Source organism: Mus pahari, chromosome 10 (assembly GCF_900095145.1).
Source record: "Mus pahari chromosome 10, PAHARI_EIJ_v1.1, whole genome shotgun sequence".
In the NCBI taxonomy this organism is placed as follows: Eukaryota; Metazoa; Chordata; class Mammalia; order Rodentia; family Muridae; genus Mus; species Mus pahari.
The window spans coordinates 65,675,164-65,686,397 of record NC_034599.1 but is presented as its reverse complement, the minus strand read 5'-3'; the positions used below and the strand labels follow the sequence as shown (position 1 = coordinate 65,686,397).

Below are 11,234 nucleotides of genomic sequence, written 5' to 3'. Positions count from 1 at the left end.
AGTGGAGCATGTGTCCTTATTACCAGTTGGAAGATCTTCTGGGTATATGCCCAGAAGAGGTATTGTTGGTTCCTCCGGTAGTACTATGTCCAATTTTCTGAGGAACCGCCAGACTGATTTTCCAGAGTGGTTGTACAAGCTTATAACTCATTTTTAAAAAGTGATCACAATAGTGTCAATAATAACTTTTAAATGAATATTATTCTTGCGAGACCAAGCACCTTAAGAAATAGGTATGAATTATTAATATATTCCCTGAAGTCTCAAGCAACCTAACAAGGACAGATCTTAGATAATTAGAGTTAGAAAGTCTGACCTAAATATTGGTGAATAATTTCAATACTTTCTAAAGTTCTAAAGCTTAAAATTAGAATAGTAGATTTAGATAAATCCCCAGCAACACTAAAACAAATGATGGGGGAAAAAAATTCAGACCAGGAATTCTCTTTGTAAGATCTCAAAATCACCTTAATACACTATCATTTACTGCAAATTACAAGAAACAAATGCCTTCATTTCTAGTAAGCAAAACTAAATTTCAAGGAGCCTATGACTTGCTTGTACCCCATGTGCATATACCCCAATATGATCAAACAGATGAAATGCAGGGGTTCTTGGGTCTTAAATTTTAGGCTTTTGTTTCTAGTGCACCAATCAGGATTTAGAATGTGAACTGAATAAACTGCTGAATGAAGGGAACACACACCTAGCACAGAAACTTCACTTGTGGCACAGGTGACTGAAAATCACTCCAGGAAGGTAGGCTTTACACTTATCAAGCTCGTTCTTAATTCATTAAAGAAAATCTTAACAGTCACTGAAATTGTAGCCCACTGACCTTATATGATGTCTTTGGACTGTTCTAGTAGAACAACCATTCTAAGTAAAACAATGCCTTTTAAATGGCTAGTAACTTTATAATTCACGTGACATGTAATTCTAGAGAAAGGTCAGAAAAAAATGCGTGTGTAGTGTCAGACACAACCTTCACCCTAACAGTGACTAATAGATCAGCGCATTCACTTTTATAATCAGCTTCTAAGTTTACTGTGAAAACTCCACCGTCTACAAAACACTTCATTAAGAACTGACAGAAGTAAGTGACAGAAAAACAACCATTGATGACAATAACAGAATAACAGCATCCATGTAATGTCAATCTAACCCATAAGGGGGATGTTTAAAAGAAAAAAACCAAAGACTCTGTGACAAGGATAAAGAAATATACTACAGGCTGGGAGGAAACATCTGTAAGCCATTATCTGAGTCTAGCATAATAGTGCACTCCTATAATCCAGCACTCAGAACACAAATATAGGAAGACTGTGTGCTATACCAAGAACAACCAAAAAGCTCCCCGAGAGTATCTAACAAATCACCAGTGATTTTATGAAGAAATTGAGGATGTGGAGAAAGAGGAACACTCCCTTCATTGCTGGTGGGATTGCAAGCTGGTACAACCACTCTGGAAATCAGTCTGGTGGTTCCTCAGAAAATTGAACACAGTACTACCTGAGGACCCATCTATACCACTCCTGGACATATACCGAAAAGATGTTCCAACATTTAACAAGGACACATGCTCTACTATGTTCATAGCAGCAGTATCCTTGTCCTGATGGACTGTTCTGGATCTAGTCTATAGTGGTGGGATATAGAACTACACATGTATTCATATTATATTAAAAGAAACAAACACCCTGATAAAACAGGAGCAAGGAGTGGGGAGTGTGCCCTGATGACAGCATCACCACAGTATACCAATGGGGACACTAGGTGAAGGTACTGAGTACCTACTACTGCTGTAACTGTGTGCAAATCCACAATTACCCCCCCCCCAAAACTGTAATTAAAAAACTGTAGGCCCTGGCTGGCCTGGAGCCTGCTATATAGACCAGACTGGCCTTGAAATCAGAACCTTCTTTCTGCCTCTGCCTCCCAACTCTTGGGATTAAAGGTGTGCAACACCACACCCATGCAGTAGATACAAGATGGAGTTGGTTTTAGACATGAGGAATGAAATTATTTGTTGTCTGCAGGTAAAGAGATGCAACTGGAGATAATCATCATAAATGAATCAAGCCAATGTCACAAAGACAAGTATCATGCTGTCTTCTTGTTTATAGGTTTTATATAAATCCATAAAACCATGTACAGATATATGACATAAAAGCAGAAGCAAAACTATCTAGGAAACAAGGGGACAAACAAAAGGAGACAGTGCAGAAAGGGGGGATAAGAGGTGTGGGGAATTGCTCATTGTACAGTAAGTGCAAATATATATATATATACAGTTCACCTATTAAAGAAAGGAAAGAAGGGAGAGAAGGGGGAGGGAAGAGAAAAGAACCTCAAACAAGAATGAATTCTAACTAATGAGATATAAGCTAAAAGTGTTTAGAAGTAAAACACTCTGCTATCTGATACTTACTTTCAAAGGGGCAAATGAATTCCTAAGTATTTGATAAAGCAAATACTTTTTGCAAAGTGTTAACTGGAAAACACAGGCAGGAACTGAGTTTCTTGACTGTAAATATTTTGGCTGGGAAGATGACTCAGGGGAAAGGTGCTTACCACCAAGCTTGACAAGCTGCGTTCAGTTGTCAGAACCACAACTGGTGAAAGGGGAGAACTGACTCCATCAAGTTGTCCTCTGACCTCCACATACCTGCTGTGGCTTATGTACACATGCACACATGTAGAAGAAAAAGTTAATTAAAATGTTGGAAAATATACATACCTACAAAACAGTTGTTCCTCTTCTTCTCAAGCACTTGGCTTATGTTTCTAATGCTGCAGAGTGAAAATTTGTTGTTGTTAAGTTTGTCCCCAGATGTTGCTCTTGCATACATGATGTAATTGCCATTTTCTTTTTGTCCTAAGTTCTTAGACTCTCCTGGAGTACACTCTGTTCCAGAATCATGCTGCCAAACAGAATATGGTATTACATTAGCAGGAAGTAAAATAGGGCTTCCCAGTCACCGGCTTATGTGGAACTTTCTCATCAGAAGAACAGTGGAAGTCACATACTTTCCTTGAAGAAGAATCTAACAACTGTCTAGGATCAGAGTTAGGATAAACACTTGCTCTATCAGGGCCACTGTTGCAGTACAGAGGAAAACTAAACGTCTAAACATAAACTATCTTAGAGCTTTGTAATTAGGGACTAGAACTGAACATACACTGTCATAAAGATTACTGAAAAGAAGCTTTTAAGGGTGGCAGTAATAATATGGATTCACATTCATTAAAGTGCATGGTAAGGTACATGCTAAAACTGGTTCAGGAAGGCAGAAGTGAAAATGAAACCCAAGACCAGTGCTGGGGAAGGCAGAGTAAGAACTCAAGGCAGTGACACTTCCTTGTGAGTTGGTGCAAAAGACAGCCAAGCAACATGCTGATTGGAGTCAAACACAAGTTTTACTTTAAAATAAGATTAAGGAAACCCAAGGCATGGGATCAAAACATTGCTTTACAGGAGACAGAGTTCTGTATATGAGCACATGCACTGAAGTGGTTTTGATTCTGGTAATTTATCCAGGTATCAGAGGCATAAGAAAGACCAAAGCAAGAGCTCCCTGAATCTTCATAAAGGAAAAACACTTTCAAAGCTGGGATAAGGAAGCACCTGCTTTCCTCACACATATGCACTAAAACAACAAAGCCAGGGTTTGTTAGATGGCTTCATGGGGAAGAACACTTGATGTACATGCAAGAGGACCTCTATTCAAAACTCCAGGACCCACATAAATCCAGACCCAGGACCAGAAAGATGGCTCAGTGGTAAAAGGTACTTGTCACCAAGCTTAAAAACTTCAATTTGATCCCCAGGACCCAAATGCAAGTAGTTGTCCTCTGATCTCCACTCACAGGCTGTGGCATACAAATGAACATGAATACACACACACACAAAAACTGTAAGAACAATTTTAAGAAAAAAAATTAAAGCCAGACATGACTGTGGTTTTTTTTGTTTTTGTTTTTTTTTGTTTTTGTTTTTTTTTTTTGCAACAACCTCATCACTAGAATTCAGAAACAGATACCAAGAGCTCATTAGATGACTAGTCTAGCCCAAAGCTTCTGGTTCAGAGAGCATTACGCAAGGCTAATTGTCCCAAGAGTAAGAAGACATTCAATATCCTTCTCTGACTTCTGTGTGTGTACATACAAAGGTGCATACTCAGGTACATGTATCACACACAAAATACCCTCAATACACACACAACACATACCTGAAGGAAATACCTCACAATGTCCTCAAGTAACTAAGGTATTCATTATTGTAAAGGGCAAAAATGTTGGACATTAGAATGGCAGTTGTATTTAACTTGATCTTAGTTTGAATACCCAATAACCTTACTCTTTACGAACAAACAATAATACCAAGTCACTCTGATTTTACATTTCTTCATCAGATGTCTCACATCCTACTCTTCCTGATACTGCCCTGCTTTTCCCCTGAGCCTATATTCAACCTGTGGAAACTATTTGCTCTGTACATTACCTTGCTTTATGCTTCTGCTCCTTACAATTTGGTTTTTTATTAAGTATGGTACTAGCAACAATCTCATCATTCAAATTGAGAAACAGAAAGAAAAGTTCCAATACTGAATGGCTGTTAATGTGATCAAAGAAACACTAGCTATGTTAGAAGGCATTGAATATTAGAGTAGCTAGTTATACATGGAAGTGCTAAATATACAAACTTACAGATGGAATAAACATTGTCCCAAACTTGGCAAGGAGTTACATTCTTAAAAATAGCTAATTGTGACCTACCTGCCTAGTCTTAATTATTCAGGAATGGTATAACAGATCTCATTAACAGTCATAAAAGGAAGAGTGTAAACAAAAAAATGCTTACTATTTGCTACAGCAGATACAGGAACAAAACCGGCAAAGAACAGAATTAAAAAAAAAAAAAAAACTCTGACACACATACACACAAAGGACTATCCTGACTGGATATCAAAAAGGACTCAGGTTTCATGAGTATACTACAACTTTAGTTAAATAAGAAAGTAACAAAAACGAGTTTCTAAGTTCATAATATAAGATACATTTGGTAGAACAGACTGAAATCCCAGCATTAAAGAGGCTGAGGCAGAGAGATCACAAGTTTGAGGTCAGCCTAGGCTATCTAGTGAGAACCTATCAAAGAAAAAAAGAAGAAACAGAAAGAAGAAGGCAACAAAGAGAGAAAGAAGGAGAAAATATTCATAGAAAAGTAAGAAAAAGATTTAAGATGAAAAAGTAAATTATAATCTACAGCCCACAACTATTGACATTTTGGTGTATTTCCTATTACTATAATTGGGTTAATATAAACTTTGGGATCTGGTATATATAACTATCTACATCTCAGCTTAACAGTATAAGAAGCACTGAAGAGCTGTTTTTAAATGGCTGAAGAATATTCCATGCTATCAGTCAAAAGCATTTGCTGCTTCTTTCAGAAGACCTGTGTCAGTTCACAGTACCCACATTGAGCTCACAATCTGTAAATTCCAGTCCCAAGGGTTCTGACACCTTTTACTCTAAGGATTGAGGCATCCATGCTGTACCCAGACATATATACAGACAAAACACCCATAACATATAAAAATAATACTTTAAAAAAAAAGATTTTAAGGTAAGAGCAGGACATTCATCAGATTTGAGAGGTGATAAATGACACAGCATATATACTTTGACTTGAACTATGGAAAGGCCATAAATGATGAAACCTGTAGTGGTCTGAAAGAAAATGGCCCTCATAAGCCCATAGGAAGTAGCAATATTAGGAAGTATAGCTTTGTTAGAGTAGGTATGTCACTAAGGGTTGGGCTTTGAGGTCTCCAAGCTCAAGGCAATTTACTACCTGTGGATCAAGGTATAGAACTCTCAGCTCCTTCTCCAGCATGTCTGCCTGCATGCTGCCATGTGTCCCACCATGATGATAATGAATTTAGCCTCTGAAACAGTAAACCAGCCCCAACTAAATATCTTCCTTTATAAGAATTGCCATGGTCATGGTGTCTCTTCACAGCAATAAAACCCTAAGACAGAAGTTAGTACTGGAATATTACTGTGATAGGCCTGACCATGCTTCTGTTTGGAGGAATGTAGACTTTGGATTAGAAAAGCAGTTGAACGTTTTAAGTGGGGCTTAATAGGTCAGTCTAGTAGGAAGATGAAAGACAGTGGTACTGAGGGTGATTTGAACTGTGGTGGCCTGGCTCAAGAAGTTTCAGAGAAGAAGAATTTTAATATGTGGCCTAGAGACTATTCTTATGATATTTTGGCTAACATTGTTGCTACTTTCTGCCCTTGTCTGAAAAGTTTGCCTGAGGCTACAGTGAAGTTTTAGATTAATTGCATTGGCAGAGGAAATCTCAGAACAGCCTAATACTGACTCTGTCTTGTGGTTGTTAGTGTTCACTCTTAAGGAAATGTATAATGAAAAGACTCATATGAAGATGTATAATTAAAAGGAGCAAGCTGAACAAGAAAAAATACAAAACACAGATCAAGGAGAAAAGGGGCACGGGGGAAAAATGGAGCTAAATCCTGTGTTTAAGGAGATAAACATATTAAAGAGAAGATGATGTTGAATGGATAAAAGGAGGAGACCTCAGGGCAAGATCCCACCCAGCTGAGACCAATTTATGAAAAGAAATTAAAGAAAAGCTCAGAACCAGATTAGTGGTCCACACCTTCAATCCCAGCACTTCAGAAGCAGAAGCTATCAGATCCCTGAGTTTAAGGCCAGCCTGGTCAATAGAGCCAGGGCAGCCAAACTTAAGACAATGAAGGAAATTATCAAAAACAGTAAGTTAATAAGATGTAATTGAACGGGGGTGGGGATGTTCCAGCCCCAGTAAGCACCGGAACTTGGCAGCTTCAACCATGTGGTTCTAGCTTTGGAGTCAAGGATAGATTAAAGGGGTTACAGAATCTCCCTCTGCAACTAAGAAAGGCCACTAAGGCCAGGTGTGTGTCAGGGGTGTTCCTGCATGGAAGCCCAGAGAAGCCATTGTGTGAAGCTGTGATGGTGAAGCCTGGATTGCTTTGGAGAGCCCAAAATGTTAGAGATACCAGAGCCCTGGGATACCTGCCAAGGTAAGCTGCTAATAGAGAGTGGAACCAGCCCAGGGCAAGAAGTGTGTTGCAGTCAACAAAGATGAAAGGAGTAGGAGATCTGAAGACTGCTTTGACATCAGGCATGGAGATGCAGTCTGGAGTTTGCCCAGCTGGGTTTTCATCTTGCTTTGGTCCAGTATTTCCTTACTATGCTCTCTTTCCTCCAGTTTAGAATGGTAATGTAGATCTTGTACCATTGTGTGTTAGAAGCCACGGATTTGCATTTTCATTTTGGTTTTACAAAGGTTACAGTAAGACTGCATGAGTCTCAGAAGACAGTTTGAAGTTTTAAAAAGTGCTGATACTATAATAAACTATGGGCTCTTTGGAAGTTGGACTTAATTCATTTCTGCATTATGATATGGCTACAAAATTATAGGGCCAGGATGTGGAATGTAGTGGTTTGAAAGAAAACGTCCTTCATAGGCCCATAGGGAATGGCACTATTAGGTGTAGCCTTGGAGTAGGTGTGGCTTTTTTGGGAGAGAAAGCTCAACAAATATTAGGGATAAGTAAAGTGAATATAAGGGCGGGAGAGATGGCTTAGTTGTTAAGAGCACTGACTGCTCTTCCTAGAGGTCCTGAGTTCAATTCCCAGCAACCACATGGTGGCTCAGAACCATCTGCAATGGGATCTGATGCCCTTTTCTGGTATGTCTGAAGACAGCTACAGTGTACTCATATAAAGAAAAATGAATATAAAGAACAATGCAAGCCACTTGGAGAAAGTATCATGTGGCACAGACACACAGCAAGAGGAAAGCAGGGAGAAAGAAAGATTTCAGAGAGATGTCAAAGTGGACAGGTTTGGGAGTTTATGGCTCCAGTTCATCTTACCATAAATTACTCAATAAATACTTATTCAGGATCTACCATGTAGAATTAACAGTACATGCAAAGAAAGAGTGTGGTTAAGCATGGTAAGGTCATTAAAAGTAGTCCAGTAGGAGAGGAAAAGGTTAACAAAGTTGACAAGGAAGGAGACCAAGTCACTTATTAAGCAATACTAATTTACTAAATGCAATTGTTGGCAGTGAGATAAAGATTAAGATGATCTGTGAGGGGACTGGGGAGAAGCGGCTCAGCAAGTTAAAGTGCTTGCCACCCAAGTCTGCAAATGTGAGTTTAGATCCCCAGAATCCACATCAAAGATGAACAAGGTAGTATACTGGCCTTTAGACAAATCTCAGGGATTTACAGACCAACCAGTCAGACTAACTAAAAAGGTGGGCTCCAGGTTCAGTGAGCTGTCCTGCCTTAAAAGAAGACTATGAAACAATGGAGGGAGTGCAATGGGGAAAGAGTCGATGCTGGCTTCTGACTGCTAACAAACGAACCAGGTGTGGTGGTACATGCCTTTAACTTCAGCATTCAGGAAGTTGAAACAGTTGGATTGCCATGAGTAGGCCTGATCTAGAGAGTTCTAGAACAGCCCTATCGCCAAGTCAACATACTCTCCAAAAGCAAATAATAAACAAACAAACAAACAAATAAATAAAACAAGCCAGACCCTAGGGCAGAGAAAAGGAACTAGAAGGGTATGGTGCTTGTGAAGAAGGTGTGTCTCCTTGCACATGAAACTGCAACTTTACCATGAGCATCAGTACCTCATCTATGGTACTTTAAGAACCCCTTTGAAAACAAACTCTCAGTTTCTGATAGAGACTTAGACAAGGAAAGTCTGAGGTGATACATTTTAAAAACCTGAAAAACTTAGAAGTGCCTTTTAAGATTTTAAACTACAAATTCATGAATGTTTTTATTAATTTTGGTACTAGAGATTAAACACTAGGTCTCATGTATGCTGCATATGTACTCTATACTGACCTATACTCTCAACACCAACAAATTATCCTTAAAATAATAAACATTTCCATGTTTACAAATGATAACATTCAAGTAAAATAACTTTACAGTTTTCAAGTAGAATTTTCCCAAACACATACTTGATAAGCTCTACCAAAAGCAAAGAAAATCTTTTACTATTTCCTATTTCTGGGTTGAATTGATGTTTATTTAGATCACTTTAAAATCATCAGAATGGACCTAAGTATTGCAGAATACCAAAGGCAGCTGCTATAAGTGTAATAATCACATTGTGGTTACATATGAAGCCTTTTTCTAAAGCATGTAAATTTGAACATCTTAACAAAGAAAAAGAAAGGAACACAAAAAGCAAACAATGCAAAAACCTTGGTAATTACCAACTGACTCAGGGGTCAGCAAATGAACCTACATTACACATGAGCTACTATTACAAAGCCTAAGCTAAGAATAGCTTTCCATATTTGAAGATTTAAAGAACTGAAAAATAAAGAACATGGAGCATAAGATAAATGCTAGCCCTCAAAGCCTAAAAGAAATGTTCAAGTGGGCCCTTTGGGAAGAGCTTGCCACTCCTGTTCTAGGTGATGAGAACATAGCCTGCTATGCTATTTTTTCTTCTGTGTGTCAGAAACCTATTATAAAAAAAGTATAAAATATCAATCTATTTATATAGTAGAGAAATAAATTCAAGTAAATCACAATATTGTTTTAACAGAAACAAAAGCCAAAAAGCCATCACACGATTTACGAGATTACTAAAAGGAGACTCATTCAAAATATATTTGAGTGTATTATGTGATGGTGACTGTTTCTAAACCAGAAAATATAGACAGATCACCTTCTGCATAAACAAGCCAGACTGAGCCAGACATGGTTGGAGCATACAGATATTCACTTAGAACTTGGGAGGCAGGGACAGGAGGGTTAGGAACTCAAGACTGTCTATGCTACATGAGACTGTATCTCAAAACTACCCTCCCACAAAGAAGCTAAATAAAATTCTGGCTAAATAAAATCACAGAATTCTTCTTACTTTCAGTATGGTCAATTACATCACTATGTACTGGCATATTAACACTAAACATTCATATGTACATTATTGTACTACAAAATATCACTGAAGATAAAAGTCAAGCTAACTGCTTTTTAAACTTTTAATAATTAGGCAGTACTCACTGGAGATCCAAAGTTATGTCCAACTTCATGAGCAAATGTAATATGAGAGACTTTGGGAGGCACATGGGAGCCATAGTTCTGAACAGTTATGATGCCTGTGTTCAACGATTTCTTCTTGCCATCTGAATACAACTTGCTTTTCTCACATATTCCCCCAGAGCTTCCTAATTCAGATTTTAAAATAATAATAAAAAAGACTATATTAGTTATCTATTCCCCTACAAAAAAAATAGGTAAACAGTTAATTAAAATCATTACATGGAGCTAAAACATTTATATTTTTTGATTTAAAATACAATGACTAAATGTACATAACTGATTCAAATACTCCAATTAGTCCAAGATTTTAAAAATCATTTATAATAAAACATTAATGGTCCCTGCAAAAAAAAAATCCAGGATTTAGTAAACAATCCTTACATATTTTTCTACATCAAAAAGTTATTTTTTCCTGCCATTAACATAGCAAAACATTTTTATTTCTTTTAAATTTGAGTGAGTTCACATTTACATGAACCAAAGCTTACATCCCTTCACCTTTTAAAGGGAAAACTTAAAAATTAAATACACATTAAAATACCCTCAATATTTTACATTCTCTAAAAGAAACTTGTACAAAGAGTGAGGGGCATTCAGCATGTGCTCATAGTTCTGTGATTTGCTCTATCATGCATTTGTCAGCAAGACACCGAGTGACATGGATTTAAGGAATAAAGGCATGGAAAAAGAAGGGTAGAGAAAAGGTAGTAAGAAAAAAGGAACAGGAAAGCAAATATGGAAGAATATGGATATCTGATTGGCCAGGCATTCACTGCACTATTCACACAACTCTTCAGCAGCTGTGAAACTTAAAACAAAACAAATGAACTGTGATTTTGATGTGCCCTGAAATAACTTTCAAATTTTAAAAGAAATTACTGAGGCCCCAGGGAGTGGGGAAGTCTGGTGAAGTGGGAGTGGGGGGTGAGGACATCCTCTTGGAGGAGGAGGTATGGGATGAAGAACAGTCAAAGGGCAGACTGGGAAAGGGATAAAAAGGGATAAAAACTGGACTGGAAGAGAGAGAGAGAGAGAGAGAGAGAGAGAGAGAGAGAGAGAGAGAGAGAAAA

The 11,234-nt window shown here is 37.9% G+C and overlaps 1 protein-coding gene across 1 annotated transcript in view; it reads right to left on the bottom strand.

Annotated features, from left to right (window-relative positions):
- Adam10 (ADAM metallopeptidase domain 10) overlaps nt 1-11,234 on the bottom strand; it is a 116,494-nt gene that overhangs the window by 16,651 nt on the left and 88,609 nt on the right. The window contains exons 9-10 of the mRNA XM_021206021.1: nt 10,126-10,289; nt 2,741-2,924 (exon numbers count right to left, since the gene is read on the bottom strand). Coding sequence (XP_021061680.1) covers nt 2,741-2,924; nt 10,126-10,289 — 348 coding nt within the window. The remainder of the gene's footprint in view (nt 1-2,740; nt 2,925-10,125; nt 10,290-11,234) is intronic.